The 24,813-nt window shown below is 42.3% G+C and overlaps 1 protein-coding gene across 5 annotated transcripts in view; it reads left to right on the plus strand.

Annotated features, from left to right (window-relative positions):
- ASPSCR1 (ASPSCR1 tether for SLC2A4, UBX domain containing) overlaps nucleotides 1-24,813 on the plus strand; it is a 34,512-nt gene that overhangs the window by 7,758 nt on the left and 1,941 nt on the right. For 3 of the 5 annotated variants that reach the window (XM_062506076.1, XM_062506077.1, XM_062506078.1), the window contains exons 5-14: nucleotides 3,101-3,158; nucleotides 3,947-4,020; nucleotides 4,896-5,313; nucleotides 9,495-9,638; nucleotides 10,959-11,036; nucleotides 11,878-11,944; nucleotides 12,752-12,814; nucleotides 13,105-13,157; nucleotides 23,900-23,951; nucleotides 24,644-24,713. In XM_062506076.1, coding sequence (XP_062362060.1) covers nucleotides 3,101-3,158; nucleotides 3,947-4,020; nucleotides 4,896-5,313; nucleotides 9,495-9,638; nucleotides 10,959-11,036; nucleotides 11,878-11,944; nucleotides 12,752-12,814; nucleotides 13,105-13,157; nucleotides 23,900-23,951; nucleotides 24,644-24,713 — 1,077 coding nt within the window. Of the gene's footprint in view, nucleotides 1-3,100; nucleotides 3,159-3,946; nucleotides 4,021-4,895; nucleotides 5,314-9,494; nucleotides 9,639-10,958; nucleotides 11,037-11,877; nucleotides 11,945-12,751; nucleotides 12,815-13,104; nucleotides 13,158-20,565; nucleotides 21,117-23,899; nucleotides 23,952-24,643; nucleotides 24,714-24,813 lie in introns of those variants that run through there. The other 2 variants (XM_062506079.1, XM_062506081.1) reach the window with 2 other exon arrangements.

Below are 24,813 nucleotides of genomic sequence, written 5' to 3' on the forward strand. Positions count from 1 at the left end.
AAACCATTGATGTTCTCTGGCTCCTGATAATTACTCAAAGATTGAGTATCATAATTTTCCAGTAGCTCTCTTGATCCTGAGTGGCTTCTGGTTTCACTTCCATGTCATTGTAGCTGAGTTTTGAGTCTAAGTTTAAATGTCCTTGATGGATTTCCGTGGAATTTAATGGCTATTTCCCTTCATTTTTACTACATAGGCTGGTTGACTCCCTCTCAGTTCAGTTTCTTTTGTCATTTCATGCTGGGCTAAATAGGTATGTGTTGCAATATGGGGTAATAAATTGATTGTATGCGTATTCTTCTAATCTGCTCTTCCAGGAAGCATTTTGAATGTAACAGAAAGACTGAGATAATATTGACAAAGCTGTTGTTGTTAAGTAGCTGTGAACATGATGATACTCAATTGAACGTTAATTGGAACTGCTGCATTGAGAGCAATAAGACCTGTCTGGTCTTCTTGCTGGGCAAGAAGGTTGCTAAAGTGCAAAAGGTTATTTCCTTGTTGCCATAACAGAAAATGTTACATGGGTCCTAAGGTGGTCTTTCCCTGCTGGCTGGGTATATTGCCTGTCTGTTTGTGGAGTTGCCAGCTTTTCTAGCAGCGGGAGTCAGCGTGGCCAGAGCACAGACAGACCATGTAATGTACAGTCACTTCAGAACCAGGCGCTTGATTGACTGAGTGGATTTTGACTGTTACTTAAGGGATCATTTTCCTGCGTAACTCCTTGACATAACTTTGTTTCTGGTAATATTGCATCTCAAAATAGAAGTGTTTAAATTATGTGATGCTGAAGGTACAATGTTTTTGAGTGGTAGGACTTTGTTCATTAAACTCCTTTCCAGGAAAAGTCATAATGCAACAAGCATTGATCACTGACATTGTGTTCTTAAGAGTTATACCCTGTTCTATGCCCCAGTTACAATGCTCACAAATTTAGTGCCCTGAATGTACAAGTACAGGTGTAATTGATGTGCTAGATAGAAGCAGTCTGAGTTTCTGCTTAAATTTTGTGACACTTGAATGCCAAGTTGGTCAGTGTTTTGCAGATGCATTTAGGAGAAAGTGCAGTTATTACTGCTGCTGGGGAATTACAAACAATGCAGGGTAATGTGAAGTAGAAATACCTTTCCAAAACTTCTAATTTTTACTGAAAACTACTGGATTTTTTTTTTCTGGGCTGCTAGGGTCCTGCAGGTTTTTTTTTTTTCCTGTGAAATTCACTGCAGGGACTAGAATCCTGTGGCTAAAGAGACAGCTAAGTGGAAGTGTTCACATAACCCTGTAAGTCAGTCATCTGCAAAGCTCCTTAGATGTTCAATACCAAGCGCTGGTGTAGTCAGGCATAAAATGGCAAACTGACCTTGGGAACTGGCTCCAGAGGCCTCAGGAGCTGAGCAAGGATGTGTCATGTTCCTGGGCTTCCAGGTAGATTTCCTTATCTGCTTTGCAGAGAGGTGGTTTCTCTTCATATCATGGGTGATGGGTGATGGTTTCCTGGCGGAGTGAGTGGAAAGCTATTCCCCCATCTACCTCCCCCAGACAGGACTGTAGAGAGCAGTAAGATCAAGGGAGTTTACCATGAGGAAGAGTTACATCTGTTCTGTGCTTCATGATAAACCAACTGTTGCAGGGCAGATGGTACATACAGCTCTTTAGCAAGGGATGTCCTGTGAGCAGAGGGAGTTGAGATGGAATGTGCTAAGGAGAGCTACTGGGGTCTATGGAGAAGGATAAATCTTGTCAGTAGTCATTGTGTAGATGGGGAATATCCTGGGCAATGTTCTCACCTTTGTAGTTTCCCAGGCTGAGTTAGGCTGAAATGTCTGAATCTGAAACTTCTGAAAAAATGCTTTTGAGAATTCAGCCAGGTATATCTTTCCAAACCAGCCCTGTCTTATGGTGGACGGTGTTTTCCTGGTCACCTCTTAGATTGGCATGCTTGGGATAAGAAGCAAAATATTCTCCTCAGTCTCATGTTTGACCACATTCTCTTGTGATTTCAGTTTGAGTTTCACTTTGCTGAAAGTGGACACCAACATGACAGAGCTTCTTCTGGTGTTTGATGTAATGTTCTCACTGATTCCAGTGCTTCAGCATAATGTACTGGCTAATTCTGTAAGGCTGTTTACTTTTCTGTAGACATCTGAGGTTTTCTTGCTGGAAGTGTCAATCCTTTTTATTTCCCCTTTTGAAATCACGTTGTCTCAGCTGGATGACAACTGAGACTTGCTGTGATAGGGCGTGCCTGTCCTTTCCCTGTCTGTCTTTTGTATTTGATCAAGTGAACATATAATAAAGCTTCTCTTTTTACTGGAATTCCTCAGAATTGCTTATCTTGAGGAAAATGGAAAGAGTAGCATCTTACTGTTTTTTCCCCATCTCCATGCAAAGGTCTCGATGCCTCTGTCTTCTTCTGCAGATGGGCTGTTGGAGTTTGCATCATTGCTCATATGTGCCCTACATCACTGAAGTGCTTAAATACATGTTGATTTTCACTTTGTCTACAGTGGCAGCCTTTCATTTGGCTTTACTTTTTTCCTGGTCTCCAGAATCTGGAAGTTTATGTACTTTGTTTTTATTTGTTTACTTTCTCTTTTCTTTTAAAAAAAATGATACTAAAGACCGGCAAGTTTCATGTCCTTAGTTGATCTGCTTTAGAGCAGTATTTAATTTTGTTTGTTGGTGTGCATATATGAAAAGAAATGGACCTCTCCCCAGTGAAAGTTCTGTCTAAACCATAATGAAGTTTTAAACTTGGATTAAAAAGAGCAAATATAACTAAGTAATGTTTCAGATTGGGTACTGAGGCACACAAACAGTGGTGAGCTTAAATTTATCGAGTAAGATCAGCTAATTTCAGAATTTAATTATTTCTTAGTTTTTAAACTTTTAGTCTGTGTTTTAAGAAAAAGTGAATGCATGGAAGCAAATTATTTACCTAATGTCTAATAGTGATCCTGTGAACTCTGTAGTGGTTATTGCTGGAGAAATATGGAGGACAGTGCTGCCAGATGATTTCACTTTGTACTGTTTCTCTGTGCTGGTTTTGGAGGGGGTAGGCTGCTCTGCAGATTCTGCAGTGTTTTGCTCTTTCTTGCAGGGAGTTGATGGAACAGCATGGTGAATTGTCTCCAGTCTGTATTTACATGCGAGATGAGGTAAGGCAGCAAAGGCCTCTCAACTGTCTCATGTCCCTAAAACATAAGAAAACTTAGCTCTGCTTTCCAGCCTGGAAAGTGTTTCTTTTGAACTCTCTGGAGAGGGGAAGTAGAAAAATGTTGGTCTTTTCAAAGCATGACGTGTCTGTATGGAAAAAAGCTCTCTTGGAACATAGCCTTGCGCCGTTGAGACCTCTGAGCCCATAAAATGAGCTCAATGACCTATTTGTGTTTTTCTTTCCAACTTCTTTTAAAGCTTGAGTCAAAACAGTGTTTTCATTTTAATAAATATTTGCTTTTCTCTGTTTTGATATTTTGCTATTAATGTTTTGATAAATATTTTTAATGTGGATATTATGGAATTCACTTTCCCTAGCTGTCCACTTTACTTCCCACTGACCTCTGTGGACAGATCGTCTTTATTCTGGAATAGGTCATTACAGATGGATAGGAGGTGTATGTAAGGACATAGTCTGTCTTGAGATGTTCCCTGTCGTTTAACTTCTGACATAAAAGTAGCTTTGCTCTAGTTGGATCCCACTTGGATGTGTTTATGGGATGAAAATATATGTATGTCATCTTCCACTGAGATGATTAAATAAGCTGTGAATTTGGTACAGGTTGATATAGATTTATTCAGGTCTGATTTCTAACTGCAGGAGTGTGTTTTCACCTGTTTCTTGCGTTGTGTGGTGTTTCTTTGGATACAGGCTTCTATTTATAAAGAGCTTTATATGCTTTTCTGAGGAATCGGAGGCCATAATTACTCTCCTCTGGTTTTGTTGCAGATATCAGGAAAAGATGCCCTGGAGAAGACAACGCTGAAATCACTCGGCCTGATTGGAGGCAATGCCATTGTCAGGTTAGGAGAAGCAAAGTTTGGCCTCTTTATTTTCCATTTCCACTCTGGTGAATTAATTTTGTTTCAGGTACCAAAGGAAAGACAAAGAAAAAGAAAAAAAGTCACAAAAAAAGACACCAAGCTAAAACATTGCGGCACTCAGAAATTATTGCATTTGCCTGTTTATCTTAGACTGCTGCCCAGATGTGCTTCGCACAGCAGCAGATGCTGGCACTGACCAGTCGTGTGCAGATTAAAAGAGCTTGTTTGTTTGGCTTTTTTTTTTTTTTTCCTTCCTCCTTTGAGTGGAACAAACAATTCAAAGTTAAAAGTCTCTCTGAGAGGGCAATCAGCTGCCACTTCATTCTTCCCTGCTCTGGATCTCAGGCACTTAACTCCCAGCCCCTGCAGGCCCTGCTTGCTGTTGGGGTGTGAGTTTGGGACAGGGGCAACCTTTCTGTGATCTCCTGGCCAGCTGTTTGCAGTATATACAGAAGGCAGGAGTGACTAGAAGCTATGCTTTACAACTGATTGCTGTTTTTCTCTGGAAGGCAGTTTTCTTCCAGAGGAGTAGGTCCCTGTTCTGTTGTTTTGCACAACCCCCTGACCCTCTACCTCACACTTCACAGCAACTGGAGCTAGGTATATTTGAGTCAGCTTGTCTTTTTGTCATGGACACATTAAGCGTAGGGAGGGCAATACTCTTAGGGTTAATGATAGTTTCTAGAGGGTAACTTTAAACCAGATTCACCATGAGATTAGAGCTCCCAGAGGTGGTGGGGAGGATGTGGGTCCCTGGGGAGAACTTGCTGCTGTGGAAAGCACAGTGACCACTATTTCATTTAAATTTACTTAAATTTCACTTTATTTTTATTCCTTTTGGTGTCTTCTTGAAGATTTGTTATGAAGAAATGCAGTTTATCTGGTGGGGAGGAAGTTGTGGGTGCCACGGTGCCTTGTAGTGAGCCAAGAGTGAGGCTCAGCTCTATGGAAGAAGCAGTGGATGTGCCTCGACCTCAAGCAAATACATTTCCAAAGGACTTGGAGCACAGGGATGTGGCTGTATCTTTGAACAGCTGCACACACAGGCAAGACTCAATTAAAGATTCTGATGCTAGCTTGGAGGAGTTGTGCCATTCCCCAGAGCCTGAGCCTACCCCATTTATCCCTTTTTCTGGAGATGGGGAGCATCTGAGGGACTCTCCTGTAGCTGTCCCATCTTCAAAGCTGCCAACAACTTTTTCCAGCCCTGGAGGCCCTTCTAAGCCAAAGAAGTCTAAGAGCAGCCAAGAACTGCGAAAAGAACAAGAGCAGGTAAGGGAAAATGTGTTTGCAGTTTGGACAACAAGGTTTTTGTTTTTGTTTTTTTTTTTTTTTTTTTTTTTTTAATCCTGCCTTGCCTGAGGCTGCACTCCCTTGAGTAAAAAGATGTTTCTAAATTTAGGACTTTTTCCCTATGTCACAGGATTAGGTTCCTTGAAGACATACAGTTCTGCCTTAGTTCAGAAAGGAAGTAGGAAGGATTTGGGTTTAAGAATTTGCTGTCCAGAGGCAGACAAAACTTTGAATCTCTAGGTATCCAGGATGAATAGTTCAAATAGAGGCAACACAGATGTATTAAGTCACAGTCTAGAAGGTCCTACACCTCAGTGCCTCAGATTTCATGAACAAATGCCCACTTTGTTACCTGAGCCCTGTGACTTAATTTTCTTTGTATTGCAGATGAAGTAGAAGCCTGCCATCCTTTTCCTTTTGAATTTCTGCTTGCTTATATAAGTGTTTGTGTCTTAATCGAAAATATCTTGCTTCTTAAATAATTTGCCTCTCTCTAACTGTTTCCCAGAAAGACAGATTGTACATCTCACCATTGTGGGTGTCTCTGAAATAAAACTGTGTTTGTTAAAGTTAAAAGTGCTTCAGCCCATGTTGAGATACCAGAACTGAAGATTGAAAAATGCTGTGATGGCATCCCAGAGTGACCTGGGAATGACATTGAAGTGTGTTTTCTGTAGGGCAGCTGTATGGAATTGAGCGCCTTCAGGAAGGTTGGGTATGTCTGGCAAGTAGCGTAACATGAAGTGCAGGAGCCATTTGGTTAATAATTTACTCCTTGTTATTATGCACGGAGAGTTTCTCATTCTGGATTCTCAGTGAGCAGCTCTTTTCTTGCTCCTTTGGCTCATCACTGTGGCAGACTTTCATGTTCAGAGGTCCCCTTCGTTGTTTCTGACTCTTTGGTATCTTCTAGAGTTGGAGGTTTGAATCTCCTCTGGTCTGATCCAGCCAGGATTGAACAGTAGAAGGCTATAAGTAGAAAGAAAGAATGCCTGTGGAGCTTCAAAGGGAACTTAGTGCAGGAGGAATTTAGGAAGACCGTGGATGCTTTCACATTGAGGTAGAGCTTACCTTAGTTGACTCTTTTGTGGTTGCAGCCTATTTTTTATGAGTTCTGTATTGTTTAGGAACAGAAGCCAGACCCTGGAAGGACTCTGGAGGAACTGTACAAATAGCAGAAAGACTGCATGCCTACCTGCAGTGGTGAATATTTCAGTATATTACAAACATGCTTGGGTCTGTCTAATCAGTGTTATTTAACTTTTGGAGCAGACCCTTAACATGGAGAATTAACAGTAGGCTGGGTGATTTGTCCAGTCTCATGTGTTGCTTGCTTCAGTTGCACTCTTGTCTATGAGGGAGTTGGAAAGGAGGAGTTTTCGTTGTGTCTGGGAAGGGAGGAGAAGTGCAAGGGTTTGTGGTGGTATTCTTCACCAGTCTTGTTGCCCACACTTCTCTGTGCACTGGTGAGAGAGGCAGAACTCCACCATTTCACTGACTTCACATTCTGATGTGGAGCTGTGCTTCTGGGCACGGGCCGAGTGGTGGTGGCTGAAGGACTCACATGAACCGATGTCTTTCTCAGAATCGCAGTCCAGTTCAAACCACTTCTGGAGCCAGCTGCCCTTCCTCTCTGAGAGCAGCTTTGGAAGCAGCTGCAGATTCTGTTGGGGGAGTTGTGTCCTTGTGTTAAACAGCATGTGATTTTGACGGCTGCTTTCAAGCCCTTTGATCTCTGGTACTTTTGCTGCTGATTGATTACATTTTTGTTCCCTCCTCCGCTCCTGCCATCTTCCACTCTCCTCCCAGCGGCAACAGCTAAGTAGGGCTAGCCACATGGCATCTGCTTTTTGTCCTTTTTCAGTCCTGGGGAAAACAACCCAAAACAAAACAAATTATTTTTAAACATCAAAGGTCCATTTTTGTAAAAGAATCTTCCCATTAATGCTTTGCCTGTGTGTGGTTTTTGAAGCTGAAGAGAGGCTGGATAAAATCTGTGCCGGCATCCCTTCGTTTCTTGGGCTAAAGATGGTTTACAGACAGCTGCAAGCTTTGATGTCAGAATGTTAATTATTAGAAGGTAACTATAAACCAGATTCTCCATGAGATTAGAGCTCCTAGAGGTGGTGGGGAGGAATTGTGTCCCTGCGGAGAGCTTGCTGCTGTGGAAAGCACAATGACCACTATTTCATAAGACTTTTCCTCATCTTACCTGCTTCCCAGGATGGTGACCACAGAGTGAACTGTATTCTTCCTGACACCTGGCTTTGTCACATAGTCTGCACTTATGTAGATGCTGCTGTGAACATATGGCTTCAGCCTCATGATGAAAAGTGCCTGACATTTCAGCTTTGGTAGAAGAACAGACTTTGAAGAAGGAAGGAAACCTTAGCATAGCATCTTTTGGCTCCTGGAAGAAATAGGACAGCAAAAGGCACAGCTTGCTTTCCTCCAGTTTACATAATGGAAAGTAGAATATTGGTGTGGTGGCTATTTATTGTTACAGGAGATGGTTATCTTTTATCACAGTTGGAGAAAACACTGTGTGTACAATGGGCTGGGAGGTGGGTTTGTATTCCTGGAGTCTCTTTTGTAATCATTGTGGGAGGTTAATTTTTGGATTCTGTCTGTGCTTTAGGATTGTTGGAGCCCACAGCAAGGAAGAGGAGTGAACACTTAGGACTGGAATATATGTCTGCTTTGTGCCATCTTGTGATTCCCAATGCCTTGGCAGATGCCATTAGCTGTCACCATGATTTCGATGGGAGCTGGCCCTTTCCCTGTGGAATCCCACTGGTGTTGGGATTAACTAAAGTCCTTGTTTCAGAGGATAGAGAGCCAGTACTAAATGGTAACTTTAGGATTTGCTAATGCAGACTTCGGAGTTCTCTCCATTGTATCCTAGCACCCTTCACAACATGCCATAGGATATGCCTCCTCAGTCTTCTGGGTTTAGGCTTTTTCGGAAGACATCTGTTTTTACTACATGTTTAGAATGAAAGGAAATAAAACTCAAGCCTGTTTGAGTAGATTCAAGTACACCGGGTTCTTGGGGAGATCTGATTAATTATCCTCTGGCCTCTGGCATAGATGTACCCTCACTGAAGCATCAGTGGGCAGTGGTTGGGCTTATGGTGCAACCTGCTTTCCAGCAGATGGTCCTGGGCACTTGGGGTCCTTCCTGCAGCGCTGGCACCCCCACCCCAGCTGGCCCAGGTCTGGGGAAAGCTGCAGTCAGGCTCCTTTACCCACTCGTTAGGGCTGACCCTGCTCAACTTTCTAAAAGTAGCCAAAGGTCCCACCCACACAACCTCGATCTTTTAATTTCTCAAATTACCCTTTAGTGCCCGCAAGTAGAGTGAACATTGCCTTGTAATTTGTGTTGTGCTTTAGACAATTGAGAAGACTCCTGTTCCCAAGTGGCCAGTGCCTGGGGGAGGGGTGAGTGGATGGAGGAAGGACATCCGGGTGTTAATTAGGATTGGAAAGAGTGTATGAGAGAGAGAGGGGGGTGGGGGGGGAAAGGAATGGGCAGTGGGTAAATTCATGGAGCCTGTGGCATTGTTAAGTTGGCACCTGACTAGGATTGTGGGTCTTGGTATTGGTATTGGCTTGTTTTGGTTAGTTTTTTCCATAACTGCAACCACAGTTCTAGGCTAGGCCCAGTTGCAGTGGAAGGTTTGTCATCATGACACCCAGCTCTGGAGGCTGGAGGAGCAGGCAGCCAGGCTCTCTGTGCCCTGCTGGGCAGGTGAGAGGGGTGTCTGTGTGCAGCTTGGGGTGCCTGCTCTTAGCTCTGCTATGTAGGGAAAGTTGGCAGTAAATGTATTAAATACCTTTATTGCAGATGATGCCTACAGAGGACTGCTCTCCTGCATCTATGTGCTCTGGTTGCAGTCTGATCTCAAGGTGAAGTACTTACTTTGTAAGTGCAAAACCAAAGGGTTTCACTGTTTAAGGGCACTCTTCCTGCCCACCAGAAACCAGGGTAAAATTTTGAAAGGCGTGCAATAAAACACTGCAGTGTTGAGTTTTCAGAGAGCTGAACAGGTGAAAAGGCAGTTTGCAAATACTGTCCTTCTACTCTTTTTTCAGGAACCTTATAAGACAAGCAAAGCAATGCATTTAAAACTAATTGAAGCTGATTTTTTTTCATGTAGCTTGTAGAACGTGAGCCCCTTATATGTCACCTAGATCTACTGGAACATCTTCCTGATGGCCCAGAAGAGCTTCCTGATGAATTTTTTGAAGTCACAGTGGATGATGTACGGAAACGTTTGGCACAGTTGCAGAATGAGAGGCAAGTCCCCTTTCTGCTGTGAGTGAGGTTTTCTGTGTCCTGTTGTTGAGCAGAGTGAGTGACAGTGATCAACAGAGCTTGTTGCATTTTTGGCCAGTAAGAAACACCTTATATTCCAAGTAACAGAGTTAACCTTTTATTAGACCTCATCAGAAAGACCAACTTAGCCACAAGTCAAGACCTGAGAATGTTTGGAACAGGCACACACACATAGAAATTATAGGAAGCTGAACTAAAAATGTATTGCGCTGTTCAGTTAGTTTGCTTTCAAATACTCATGGTTTTACTTAATTGAACTTCAGTTCAGTAAAACCTCAGATGTAGGAAGATAAACTGGCCTTCCTGTCGCAGCAGCATTTTGCTGTCTGTATGTTCCACAAATTAATTAATTTCATGAGTATATTTAGTTTCAAGTGGATCAAAACATTCCTTTAAACATTACAATAACTCTCCAAGACTGTGAAACAGTCTCCTTTATGTTATAGCCAAGTCCAAGTTGAATGTTTTACTTAGCGTTGATTCTTTTCCCACAGGCCACTGAATACACAGAATATGGCCTGAAAATTGCTCTGCTGCTTGTGGGTCTGGAGTATTTAGTGGTACAATTGTAGAGTCATTTGGTTGGGGATTACTGGAATACAGACCCCCCCAAAAAAGACCCAATTTCCAAATTTGCTTATGCTTTCCCCTTACAGCCAGCAATAAAAATAAAGGCAAGTTACACATCAGTTACTCAGATACAAAGAAAGGGTACTAAAGCTGAGCATGGGACCTGTTGGGTCTAATCTAATTTGTTTACTTACAGGAACATAGGTAATTATTTTCTTACATTTATTGTTTCCTCTTAAATACAAGTAGACTTTCATTTTGTACACACTATTCCTTTTAATAGCTGTCCACAATGGCAGTTCTTGAATGATCTGAAACTTTTCGGGTTTTTTCCCCTGTTGCTAATACTCATTTTTTGTGCCGGCATTGAAGTAGCTCTTCTACGTCTGTGGAGTAATCATGTCTAGCCCTAGTCTCTGCTTTATTGGATTAAAAAGTCCATCTCTTCTTGAGTAGTCTAAGCAGACTTTCCTGTCCTCTTAGGATCTTTTCTTGCATCTGCTGTTGTGAACTTACTTTTAAACTTGTACAATGAAAGTAATTATTTTATAGTACTGTTGCTGATGCTCAGTAGTTTCAGGAGAATGCTGTGAGAGATACATTGAACAGTTGAGCAGTTCTCATCAGCCCTGATTGGGTCTTCTGCTAGCTTAATAAAGTAAAAATACATTGTAAAATTATAGACAACTTGCCTTCTTCCCATGTCTGTAGGAAGCGCCTGGAAGAAGCTCCACTGATAACAAAGTCTTTGAAGGAGTCCCAGCTGAAGGAGAAGTTGGAGCGTTACCCAAAGGTAATATCTGTTTGTTTTCCAGTCCCTTTGGCTAGTCCAGACTTGGGGATTGAGTACCTTGGGTTTCAGTTGTGATCAACAGGCCTTAATGTATTTATATGAAGATTTTTCCAATTCCCATCCCTATTAATTATATGCGGGATTGCATAACAGTTGTGACATGTGAAAACAGCTGTACTGTAATATGGTAATATATTGCCATAATGAGTGACAGGCAGTAGAGTTGTTCTGTTCCAGATGTCTCAAAACCTTTCTGTTGTGCACCCATCAGTCTGTATGACTGAGCCTTCCTGCCTGCCTGTCTGTAGACATTTTGTTAGAACCTCATTGAAAGTTAAATTATTCAATGTTACAAGTTGGATTTATTTTATTCTGTAACTCTGATCCTTGTGCAGTTCTCATGTGAAGTACTTTCTGACCAAGCTGGAAGTACAAAGGTCAGAGGTATGTCAGGAGCATTCCTACTGCTGTGGACACATTAGGATGCCAATAAACTGTTTGCACCTGTCCATGAGGAACTGTCTTTGTCATTTGTGCATCATTTATCACAGGGAGCTCCTACTCTCTGAGCAAGTGCTGCTGCATTTTACATCATAGCGCTTTGACAGATGAGCTCTTATGCCCCCTTTAAAAGCAAGACTGCCCTTGTTCCCTGAGAAGCTACACAGAACTGTTAGCCAGGTTGCTCTTCTATTCCTGTAAATACTCCCCATTAAAAAAACAAAAAAAACACAAAAAAAAGCCAAAAAAACCAACAACTTGCAGATTCTAAGCCTAGGAAGGACAGGTGTTACAGAGCAGTGATAAACCACTGTCCTAATGGGTTTTGTCTCTGCTTTAGGTGGTGTTGAGAGTTTGTTTTCCAGACCGCCATGTTCTACAGGGATTCTTCCATCCCACTGAAACTGGTAAGACTGAACACCCCTTCAGCCTGTGCAGCTGTAACTCATGGCTCCCACCATGACAGGAGAGAACATGTCTGAACAGGTCTTTCTGTTGCCTGGCAAAGTAAAGCTGCTCTGAAAAAGCAGCAGTAGGTAGTTGCACTGTCATTGTAGGGCCCCTGAGCGAACTAAGATATTTTGGGCTAGTTAAGTTAGCTAAGGGGCTTGGTGGAGATGGTAAAATACTTGTTCTCGTGTGGACAGGAAGCTGTCCCACTTGCTATCCCCTTGTTCGTGTCTAGATGATGTGTTACCGGGATGCATTTGCAGACTTCCTCTGTGTTAATGCATAGAACATTTTTTGGGGAAAAACAACACCCCCCCCCCCCCCCCCTTCCCTAGTCTTAAACAAACCCCAAAAACCAGGAAGGAGAAAAAAAATCTCTAGCAACTGTACTAAGAGAGGATGAATCTTTATGGCTCTGTCAGTTCACAAAAGGCAATCAGACCATGCACCGAGTAGCTCTTACTGTTATTACTGGAGATCCTCTTATTCTCAGCTGTCAGCCATGGTTACCTGTGTAAACATTTTTGATAATTTTATAGGCGTCCTTAGAATTTTTCCAAGGGACCAACATGTCAAAGTGATTAGTTTTGTTTGTTTGGTTTTTTTTATCTACAAGAAATCTGCGATAGCAGCTGTATACTTTGGAGGAAAAGGCAGTCTCCATACCTTCTAGAGGGCGTTTCTGCTGTTACAAGTTAGCTTTCTTGCCCAGCATTTAAAGAACCAAATTTAATTTTGCAAACCTTTCTCTCCTTTTTCCACAGTTGGTATTTTGAGAGACTTTGTAAGAAGCCACCTTGCCAATGCAGAGTTGCCATTTTACTTGTGTGAGTGTTGTTGGTAATATTTGGCCTTACTTTACAAAGACTGTTTCTATCTGTGGGATGTTGATGCCTGAGATATGACCTGGGAAGGAATGCCTTCCCCAAAACAGAGCTTCACAGTGCAAAGAAGGTGTAACCTGCTCCCTTAGCCATGTTATGCTTCTGCCTAAGCAGCAGCCTCTGTGGGCATATGAACATGTCAGCCCTTCAGAGAGCAGGGATGCCTCCCACACCTGTGTTTGATGTTCTGGTTGTTAGGTGGTCCTGTTTTATAACTTGTTTTTTAACTTCAGTTGTTGCACCTCCCAGAATCATCTTGAACGATGAAAGTCTGACGCTGTTTGAGGTAAGGACTCACACATGGGCTCTGATTCTCTCTGGTTTGTGCTCCCCTTAACCCTTCTTCAGGCTTCAGTTACTTTTGAAAGAAGCAGTATAATGCTGTGATCCCTGTAGACTTCTGCTCAGCCAAGGCTAGTGGAACCAGGTGTTTTGGAGCACAAGCTCTTCACCAGAAGAGGTCCACCTTGTGCAGCAATAGGCAGAGGCACACTGGGGGCAGGGGTGGGATTTGCATTGTTTGGTGCACACTCCATGCCCTACCGAGTTGGAGCTGAGCTGAGTGTGCTCAGTAGCTAGACTAGGATGGTAAGAGATGTGACTTGATGTGGACAGGGAACTGTTTTCTACAGTGGGAGCTAGAGGCCATATTAGACAAAAATCTGACCATTTTGAAATCACTATGTGAGAGTCAATGTACACTGAGGAATATGCATTCTCTTTGTGTAATTTTTCTCTGAAAATACTGAAAAAGGTGGTTTTCAAAATCTGATTCCTTGAGATTTTTTGCAAGTGTCAGATAAGGTGAAGTCCCTTGCCAGAGACTATTGGCTGTGTAGATCACACATGTGTTAGGAGCGATCAAATGATTTTGCCAGTGATTTTGCACCAAACTCACAGTGTTTAAAATGTCCTGTCTCAGAACTGCATGGACCATTCCGACTGCCGCACTGGAGATCCTCCAGAGTAAAGGCTCACGCAGCAGCAGTGGCAATTCTTGTTTGATGCCCCTAAGGGAGCAGAAGGGCTGGGGTGGGGAGAGGGATAAAGTGATTTTCAGGCAGTGTGGTGAATTAGGTAGTGATTAGCATGCCTCGGAAGTTGTTTACAGTGGAGTTTTCCAAGTTCCTCAACTTCCTGATTAGGCCATGTGGAAGAAATATGCATGCAGATGCTTTTAGATGATTGAATGTTCAGACCTGTATCTGCCTTCTGTTGATCCTCTGATGCTGGTTCTGGTCTCCCTTGTTAACTTTGGTCTATTTTCTAAAATGTTCTAAATCCTCTGCTTACCTCCATTTACCCCTTGCCTGCCTCCCCTGCCCTGCAGTACTGTTCTTTTATTTTCTCTTTCTCAGTGCGTATCTCGTGTTTCTCTGGATGTCTCCTGAAACATGCCTTTTTCAGTAAAACACCACAGGAATAATTATATCTTGTTGTCTTTGAAATAAGAAACCTTATGGCAGGAATTTTGTTTAATTTGCTGTGTTAAAGTCTTTGTTCTGTACCTGGCACCATTACTGGTGCTTGTTATATGTGTGGCAATTTCCCAGTTTCCTAGTTGTGACATTTACTGTGAAATTCATTCTTCGTGGCAGCTCCCTGAAGAAATGTGAAAACATGTTAAATTAGTGCTCTTTAAAGACTTGGAGGTGCCTTACAGCCCAGTTTTAGGGATTTCATTAGAAATCACAACTTTGTGAAGAACCTGGTCGATTTTAGTGTCAAACATTTCCAGTCTGCAGTGGTTTTCCATGGATTGCAATGCTTGCTGTGGCACATGGCAAAGGTGCAACGCCTTGAGTTTGATACAGAACTGGGACTGTTCAAGATACTATGCTCAAAAGTGGAAAACTAGTTTTGAATGGACTATTTTAAGGAAAGGATTTTTTTTTCTCATTTCTCATGTCCTCTCTGTCACCATGAAAGAGGAATAATACCCAACTGAGATAAAGGGTGTCAAATCCAAACTTGATTTAAGATCCGTTTTTATTCATTTAATCAGATGTAATCACACCGTAGTTAAATTAAACGAGTGGTTATGTTGAGAATTTGGGTATAATTGAAGTTTTTAAACACAATCTTAACTATACAGAATCATTACAATTACTTGCAAAATGTGGAAAGCAAGTAAAATCTCATGCTTAGAACATTTTTTTGGGATTGTAACGTGACATTACGAAGAGATTATCACATTAGTTAGCAGTTGCATGTCTCTGCATTTTTGGCTTAACCAGCTGGCTCAACATAGGTAAATGCGATGATGTGCAGGGAAAATAATTTGAGCTTCATATGCAGCTCAGTGAGCTCTTGTGTTGATCATTAAGGCTTTGGAGCAAAATCTTAAGGTGATGAAATCATCAGCTCATTACTGAATAGCAGTCAAATCGAAAACAACTTCCTTTCAAAAGTGAAAAAATAGAGAACATCACTGTGTATGGACTAGGGTTTGTCTGAATAACATCCAGATCTGGTCCCCCATCTTCAAAAGGAACTGGTGAAGCTGCAGAGAAGGGGAATGATGTTAATCAGAGATCTGCAATGTCTCCTGTCCAAAGAAAGACTGAGTGGGTAAGGACTTGCCAGTCTATAAAAGATGTGATTGGAAAGGGAATAACGTGCCAAGGAGAAGCTGGAATGCATTGAGTTCTTGTTCTCAAGTATGAGTGAGTAGCATCAAGTGAAGCAAGCAGGAGCTAGAATAGATGGAAGAAGATAGTTGTTTGTATGTCAGAAAACTAACAAATTCCTTGTCACAGGGCATTGTACACTAAAATTATATACTGATTTGAGAGAAATTTGGACAAGTTCAAGGAAGATATTTATTAAGTGTGTCTTAATATTTAGAAACCTGCTCAGGAAGCTTCTAAACTGAAAATCATTGCTAGCTTATAAGCAAGGGTACTCTTTTCTGTTCATCTGGTTTTTGTTCACTGTTAGATACTGGTGAACGGACTTCTCTGCCTATGGTTCTTCTGTCCTTGGGAGAGCTGTGTTTAATGCCAGTGGCTGTGTAGTCTATGTCCCTTGCTGAGGGCCCTTCAGCCCTTTCAGGTCATGGTCTGTTATGGCAGGAATGATTCTGTGTGTTTATAAACATTTTACTTGGATGACGCATCAAAAAAAAAAAAAAGCAGTTCCTGACAAGAACTTGTCATGCTGTTCTGGTTACCCAAATTCCTGTCAAAGACCACAGAGGTCTGACCTGTGAGGATGGTGCCTTATCCCAGTTTAGGCTGGCTGATTCTGGGAGACACTTTGCTGCTGTTAACCAATGTAAATCCTTATTGGTCTTTACCTTTCACCATGTTAGTGCAGGCTCTGTGCCATAATTTTCCTGCTTGGGTAAGTTTTCCCTTCTGCTGGGGTCTGGGTACCTGGAAGAAAGGGGCTGAAGGGCCTTTCTTTTCTGGACAGAAACAGGTGTGGAAATCACTCCAGCTGTTGTGTCCATGCCCACTGTGTCCTTGTTGGATGGCGTGTTTAGAGGTGTCTGTTCCCAATGAGGCTGCCCTGCCTCTGTCTCAGGGCTCTCAGTAGCAATGTCCTTGGCCCAGACCAGGAATGAAAGAGGTAATGTTTGTGGTGCTGGGGTAGGAGGGGCAGCACTGGGAGTGGAACCTGCTCACTGCTTCTCACATGAGGTTGTGGCCTTCCAAGCTGAGAAATCTTCAGTCTGGGAAGAGGTTTGTGTGGGCTAAGGGTCCCCTTTGGCTACGAGGCCAAGCGCTGTAGAGTAGGCTGCAGTGCCTGACTGTGCCCTGGATGGGGCTAGGGTTTGTGGAGACCTTTCCCTTTTCATTCATCTTGTAGTCCGTGGAAGGGAAACATCTTGTACTTTAGTTAAACCTCCCTTCTGTTCCCTGATGTGGAAGGAGGGCAGTGAAAAGACAAAGCCGCTCTGTAAAGTTAGGAGGGAGATGGTTAAGGTGCTTCGTAAAATACTGTGCCTTTGGGGCTGGGGAAAAAGGAGCTTTTGCTCTAAGGTGATTTGGCAGTACGCAGCATCCCTGTAGTGAGAAGGCTTGTTCTGGAATAAAAGTGTTGTGGTGCACAGGATGAGTGTGAATGAAGTGCTGTGGGGTATTCAGTTCTTCTGGACATAGGAAAAAGAGAGTTTGGGTAAAGTAAGAGTATAACTAATTGCTCAGGCTTTTTGGTGTATCTTTGTTGGGTTTGGAGGATGTGTGAAAGGTTTGGGAGGAAGTTTGTCTTTAGCAGTAATACATCTCTTTAAGAGTTCAGGTAGTATCATGTAACTGCCAAAATTTGCCACTTTTGCCTCAAGTGCTGCATGTCGGTCATGTTAGCTGTGGCCTCTTGGGGTGCTTGGCACGTGATGCGCTCCCCTTGCAGAGATACCTGCACATAACCTGACTCTTGATTTTTCCAAAGCAGGCACTACTACCATAGTGTATCTAGCCATTCTGGATTCTTTTTCAGCATTTAATTGTCATGTTATCTCAGGTCCTAAGTTAGCAGTAGGCTATCCTCCACTCTACAGCCTATGCTGGTGTTGTTGGTAAGGAAAAATGGATGGTCTCTGAGGCAGTAACGAGAGCACATTTGAGCACATTTATGAATTACTGAAATTTGTGCTGAAGCCAGTAACAGAAGTGTCTGCAGATGGTGGAGTACCATATTACCAGCAATTCTGCTCTATCCAGCCTCTCCCTCCAAGCTGACAAGTTTGGCACCACTTGCTTACATTTGATCACTTACAGTGAAGGGAGAACCTTTACGCTGCTAGCAAAACCAGGAAAAGAGACAAATGTTGTTGAGTTGTTTGCCAGGATACTTGGACTGAAAGAACTGTCTGAAGTGAATTCTCCCAAAATCTGTGTGTATTTACAGTATAGCGAACACACAGATTGGCAGCAGTGTGGAGTTTTTGGAACTCATAAAGACTTCAAGGCATTGCTTTGATTTTTTTGTTGCTGTTTTTGCTGGCGGCCTTCTCCTCACGTCCCTTGAAGTGTTTTATAATGTTCTGCTCTCCAGAGCTGATCAACCACAGGCTTCCCTGTTGTAGCACTTGGCTTTGGGTTCCTTATAGCTCCAGTGGCTTGTTTGTGTTTTTTCTAGGCTGTCGGAGCTTTTCAGAGTTGCTTCTTAGCTTCTTTCTCCTCCCAGAAACAGGCGGTTTTGTAGTGCGTTTCTGGGGTGGGTTAGTGGAAAAAAACCAAAACATTGATTGCTGTGTTAATACTAGGAAAGATTTAGCAGAAAGTAGGAGTACCAGTCACTGGAAAAGTCGCAGCAGAGAGGGCAGGAGGCCATACTCTGTCTACAGAGGAGCTAAAGGAATCCACAGGCTTCCACATAAATATTTAGGTCTTCTAGTCAGATCTTAGAGTGCACTGAGTGTTTCCTCTGTCGCATACCATGAGGCAGAAATCCAGATGAGCTGTTTGTTGCTTTCTTTGCTTTTGGTTCTCTTTCCATATCCTATTTGTTAATGCCAGTTCGGACAGTATGTCTGTCATGCTTGTTCTGAGAACCTGACTGTAACTCAGGCAGTGAAAAGCCTTCTCTTTTGGCAAGAGTCTGAATGCAATTTCTGAAAAAATTACTTCATCAGAGTCAGTCCATCAGAGGCATTTCCTGTGGCAGGCCTCACTAGCAAAGAAAATTGCAATTAATACTGGAATTCATCCAGCACAGAGGATGGTGTTCACCTAAAAGTCTTAGTCTTCTCTATCCAGGATTTTATCATCTGACTGCATTTGGTAGCAATCTCATCTTCTTTTTGTGGTGAGATCTGTTACTTATGCTCCAGAGACTGTCCATGCTTGCCTCATGATGCTGGCTTTGACGACAGCTGGGTTCTTTGCTTCCAGTGGGAGGCTCCTTGCACAACTGAATTTGGAGTGGAAATCCTGCCCAAAATGTTCACTGCTACTGTCAGTTTTGAAGGCCAGACCTTTCTGATCTCAGTCTCAATCAATGTCTCAATGAACACTCTTTATACTTGGATTCCTTCATAAGTAGCCTTCTCAAAACTGTTTTTAAATCTTATCTTTGCCTTAGGAGTTTTAAAGGTCCCCCGCCCTAGCTGTATCAGATCTTCTCCATGTTTGCCACAGAATATCCATATCTTCTGCCAGTTGAAGTCCAGATTGGACAGCTTTGTTCTCAGGTTATAAACATGAACCGCTTGATCTGCCTCTTTCACCATGACTGTGGTGTTTATTTCAGCAATGCTGTGCAGTGTTGCTAGAGGAACTTTTGATCCACTGGCCTTACCGTTGAATTTTCCAAGAGCTAGTTTATGTGTTTGGGGTGTGTGTACTATGCAGTATTTCATGTTGGTAGCTTGGGTTTCTCCTTCCATGTGCATGTTCCTTTGAAGTGCTTATTTTCTTATTCATCTTCCTCACATCAGTCTAACAGCAGACCTGTGGCACTCTCATCTTCTCAGATTGTGTAACGGAAAGAATGCTGCTCCTTCTGGCAGCTGCAAGTTCCCTTCAGCAGCAGCCTCTGCCTGGTCTGACAGCATTGCTCTGTCAGGGAAGAGAACAACTTCCCAGAATAACATACATCATCTGCAGTGCTCCGTTCTAGAATGTTTTTGCATATGTATGTCTGAGAAAGAGGAAGCATTGAGGTGTTATTTGGGGAGGGTTCTGAAATATTTTCCATGTTCTGGAGAACAAGTTTCTAAAACATGCAGTAAAACAAAGCAGAAATGTCTCTCTGCTGCATCACAGCTGGATACACAAGGGACTGTTGTTCCAAGGTGGATATTTTTGTCATGGAATGTGAGATGCAGCAGTCTCAGTATGCCACTCCACAGCCAGGATGCCATGCTGTCACAAACCACGCTCACCACCACAGTGTCCAAGTAACTGTTCACTGTCTCTCGGAGTAAAACTCATCTGTATAGTTTCAGACTAAATGTGGCTTTATGAGCAACAGGCTGGTCTTCAGATCTCTGAAATAGTAAGTGTTCGTTTACACTTCTGCAACTAAGCAAATTCATGAAGTGTTACATCTTTTTAAAATCTGAGGAGCTGGTCATTTAGAATGATACTTACTAAATGGGGAGGGTAATAAGCAGAACACTGACTTCCTTTTCCTTTTCTCCTTGCCTCAGTGACTTTCTAATCCCTTCAGAAGAAAGCTGTGCTGTGATTATGATCTTGGTGGGGGTCTGGAGACTTGTATGCTTAGTTCTCATTGCTGCTGCTGCCATCCTGTGTGACCTTAAGTTATCTCTTTAGGTCTCAAAAAAGAAAAAGTAAACCCCCCCCAAAAAAAGAAACCCACAAAAATAAAAACATCCCACAGACTCAAAGTGTTTTTATTTACATTGCATCTGTATAATTGCACAATGGGACAGTATTTGCAGTTGGATTTCTAGGTATTGGTGCAGTAAATCTGGCTGTATATTATAAATACGCCTTGGACAGCATGGTTTGAATGTTGTGGTTCAGTAGATTAATAGCATCTATTTCCCCAGTCAGAATGGCAGTTTTTTTGGCTGCAAAACAAAGCAGCAAGGAAGAGAAATGCTGGGTGTTGGAGTGTAGTAAGGGGCTGTTGGCTCAGTCCTATTGTAGTAATTTTCTGCCATATAAGTGAGTGTAGCTTTTTGAGTTACTTGTTTTGAACATCCTTTGATTATTTTGGTCAATCTGGCATGCTCAGTGTGATTCTAAGAGCTCTCAAAAATCTGTTCTGATTCACAGATGTTTTTACAAGAACCCTATGCAGTGAAGAACTGCTCTTCTAGAAACATTGGCAGATGCATTAGAACAACTGCAAACATTAGAACAGCTGGCTTGAGGATGCAGTTTTCAGGTGATGGTCTGCCCAATATTTGACCATTACATTCTTAGGTGTGTTAAAAAATGCTAAAGGCTTTGACTTCGGGCTTGTGTGCTTTCATGGACAAAGTCTACTAAAACCTTCCCATCTTTATGCCGAGACAGTCCTTGGGCAGTGGGATCATTCTACTGGCCTGACTTTTTTTTTTTTTAATGTGAAATTGCTGCTGATTTAAATACTTACAGATTATAAAAAACTCTGGGACAGCATTAGGTCCTGCCAATGACTGGCTAGAGAATTCCCAGGTGAGATGTAGCTGGCTGCTTTCTGTGCTGCACCCTCAGGGAGTGCTGGGATTGGGGTGGTACCTGACAATTCCACGTGAAGGAAGCTAGACCAAGGGTTCTGTGCATGAGCCAATAGTCTGTTTGAATTGAAGAAAAATAACTTAATGGGTAGAGGTTTGGAAAGAGGGGACTCCATGTTGGCTGACTCCTAGGAAAGGGTAGGGATGCAGGGAAAGGAGCCATGGGAAGGATGTTGCATACTAGAGGGCTGCTGTCTAGCTCCTTTAAGTTTCTTTCAATTAACATTTTGAACTGAAACATTTGGACTGATGTTTTGCCAGCAGTGGAAATGGTTGTGGACGTGGATGCTGAAACTATGAGCTATGGTTATTTGACGACCTGTGAGTAAATAGGGTAGAAGTTTATATTGGGGCACAGTCTGTCTATGTGTTTGTTGGTTGAGTGAGTCTGTCTAACTCTTGGTCTGTTTCTCACTCTCTTTCTCTCTTTGTGCCTCACACAGGCCCTGCCATGAATTTTCTCTGACCCCTTGGGGCCATTCCCACATGAGGCTTTGATGTGTGTGCCCAGAGCTTGATTGACAAGGAAGTTTCAGTGGCAGCAGCAGGAAAGGAAGAGAAAAGGGCAGGGCTTTGAACTAAAGGGCTTTGAGTTCTGAGTTTCTGTGCTTACTTATCTCCTTCAGAATGTTAATTATTTACCAAGATAATTGGTCGGGAGGCAGAAAAAAAAAGAGAGGGGAGGTTATTAAAAAATTCCAACACTAACACACTACAAAAACCTCATTTTCCAACTTGCAGCTGGCATGAAAAGGATGTTGTGTGTAAAAGGGTTTGAGTGTATGTGTGTTGGGGGGCCCTTTTTAAGGCACCCATTTCCTAAATAGACGAAGCTGTAGAAACATCAAAGCTCTTGTGAGAGTTTTTTCTGGGGTTTCTAAACCATGTCTGGTACTTTGTCATTAAAAAGGTTTATGGAGAGCTGTCTTTGTGACTGGAGCAGGCAACCTTAGGCCCTGTTGATTGAAGAATGAAATGTTAAAAGACCTAATAAATAATTATTTTGCTAAAATGTAAGTTCAAGGATGTGAATTTGCCTGGATGCTTTAGCAGGAGCTGAGTCTTGGGGTAGTGTCTCCTGTTTCAGCTTAGCATGATGTTGACTCTGCTGCATGACACAGTCTCTGATGGCCTTTGGGTTAATGTAAAAAAAGTGCAATACCATATGCTTGTAGGTAGGAAGAAAGGTGAAGCTCTTTCATTTTGTCTTCAGTTAATACAATTTTATTAGCCTCCATATTAGGCAGCAGTCCACAGCCTCCTCGGTGAAGATCAGGGTTCTGTTGCGTTCTGGTAATTGCTGTGCTGGATTGGGTTCAAGGACCATCATGCCAGTATCCAGCTTGGGCTGATGGTGGCAACAGAAGCTCAAGAAAACTCCAGAGCAGTCAGTCTGCTCTGCACAGCTCCCAAGTATGTATGAGTGATACCAAGTGGGGCAGTGACTTGCTTTTTTCTGGTTATTTTATTGGATCAGTGTGGCAAGTTTAGTGTTACTGATTTACCAGGGTAAATGTAGACCATTAATTAACATTTAGCTGTACGGTTTCTGGCTATAGCAGTACTTGCCTCTTTTACACCATGATGATTTGGTTTCTTCACCTGTCTCTTAGTACAAGGCTTCCTAAACACTTAACAGAATTATTTCAGCTAGTTATTCTTTATGTGGTATTATACTGGCATATAATGTAGGTAATCTATATGATGGTATTTTCAGAATCCTTTCTGGTACATCTGGTTATACCATATCATATGAATCTTCTGCATATCATACCCTTTTAAAAAGCAAAGCCTGAGCTTGTAGTAGTGTCTGTTTTTAGCATGAAATTTAATAACTTGGACTCTCTTGCTCTGCGTTTCCCTTGGGATCACTTGGATGCACTGCTGGATGTGGTGGTGTAGTGCTTTGTAATGTATCACTGAGGTTTTTTTTGAAGATGTGGTGTGACACTGGGGTCAGTGGCAGAGCAACCTCCATAGGTAGGTCCGTCCTTTATACCTACAGGTGCAGTTGTGATTCCTTAGCTGAACAGGGGTTGAGTCCATTTTCACAGTTCTTCTGGTGCCCAGAAAAGGACCAAATGATAATGAAGGGAGCTGCATCTGACATATGTGGAGAGATAGAGAGAGAGTCAAGGTTGTTCAGCCTGGAAAAAAAGAAGCTCTGGGAGGGTCTTGTCAATGTATATAATAAAAGAGATGGGAAGCAGCAGAGTCTAGAGTTCTTAGCAATTCTCTGTAAAAGGACAAGAGGAAATGGACACAAATTACAGGAGCTTTCATTGAAATAAAAGGAACAAAAACCAAACCACCAAACCCTCTGGATTAAAAAAAGTTTGAATATGGCAATTATTCTGATAAGTAGAAACTAGGGATTCAGGTTGGATTTATGAAAGGAAATACTTAATCCTGGAAAGATGATGAAACTAGGTAAATTTCAACTATAGACAGCGTATGAATGTCATAAAATGATTTAGAATAGATTTTGGGAGGGCACAGCTGGATTTTTCTTTTTATGGTGTCAGGTCTTAGAAGATTCTTCATCATATTAATGTTGTCTGCTCAGCAATGGAGAATCTGGGTGCAATATAATGGCCTGAAATATAGGGACAGAGGAGAGGGAATGGCAGGGCATTCCTGCAATGAGCACTTGCTTTAGAGGTCTCATCACCTGTTTAGTAGAACAGATCATAAAATTTTCCTTCATGTCTTACTCTGAGTGGCCTGTGCTCTGTACAAGGTTAAGTTTTCCTGAAGTGCAGATGGTTAGTGACCTTGGCTTGAACTCCATGTATTTGTCTGTAGCTGTCTAACGTGCCTCCAATGTTCACAGTGAACTGTGAAAGCATCTACAGACAGTGATACCTTCTTTTCCCCTTTTGCTGCAGGCTAAACTTTTCCCAACTGCTGTTGTTCATTTTGGGTCGGAGGAGTGCAAGGGTAAGTGCATTTCCTCTCTCCTGCAGCTGACTGTATAGTTCCTGTAGTAGACTCAGTATTGCATCCTTACTGTCAGAGTTCTTCTGTCAAAAGAAACTGCTGTCCTTGAGAATGCTGGTGAATGTCCCCAGTCTGACTGGCTAAAGCTCTTCAGGGCTGGTTTAGTCAATTAGCTAGAGCACAGATGTAGACATTGTACCTCTTTTATGGGATTAGATAGGCTGGGGAGTAGGCATTGTCTGCCATGGGATCAAGAATTATAGAAGAATGACTCCATAGGAAAAAAATCCTGTTGTTCAAAATGTTAACCTGACAAATGTCTATGAAATGCTTTTGCAGGGCTCCTGTGGTAGTGGACTGGCTGGAGATGGTAGAACAGATCTGAATCTTTGGTTCTTTGGCATCTCTGGTTTATGCTTAGAATCCCTGTTTCTCCCAGAGACCAGAGTATGCTCTGGCTTCACAGAAAAGTCCTGAGATGCAGTAAGCACTGAAAGAAAATGCCAGGGTCTTGAGGTTTGAATGATGAAATAGAACACCTCTGAGTTATGAAATAATTTTGTACTGGGGGAAGGTGATGTAGGTTTACTGTAGTATACAGCAGGTATTTTTTGAGCTGAGAGCTATGTAATACTGTGGTGATTGATGTGTCTGTGTTACCAAATAGGTGATTTGTTTTCATTTCTAAACAGCTTGTTACCTGAAATCGGACCTGCTGAGCTCTGCAGTTTCTCGTTCTGCAGCTGATTTATTAGTAGCCAGGTATGTTGAGGTTGAATAGAGTTGCAAATGCCTTAGTATTTCAGGAATGGGAAGCATGATATGAACTCATCTTACCACAAATAAATGTGCTTTGAAGATG

The sequence above is a fragment of the Cinclus cinclus genome, chromosome 20, assembly GCF_963662255.1.
Source record: "Cinclus cinclus chromosome 20, bCinCin1.1, whole genome shotgun sequence".
Lineage (NCBI taxonomy): Eukaryota > Metazoa > Chordata > Aves > Passeriformes > Cinclidae > Cinclus > Cinclus cinclus.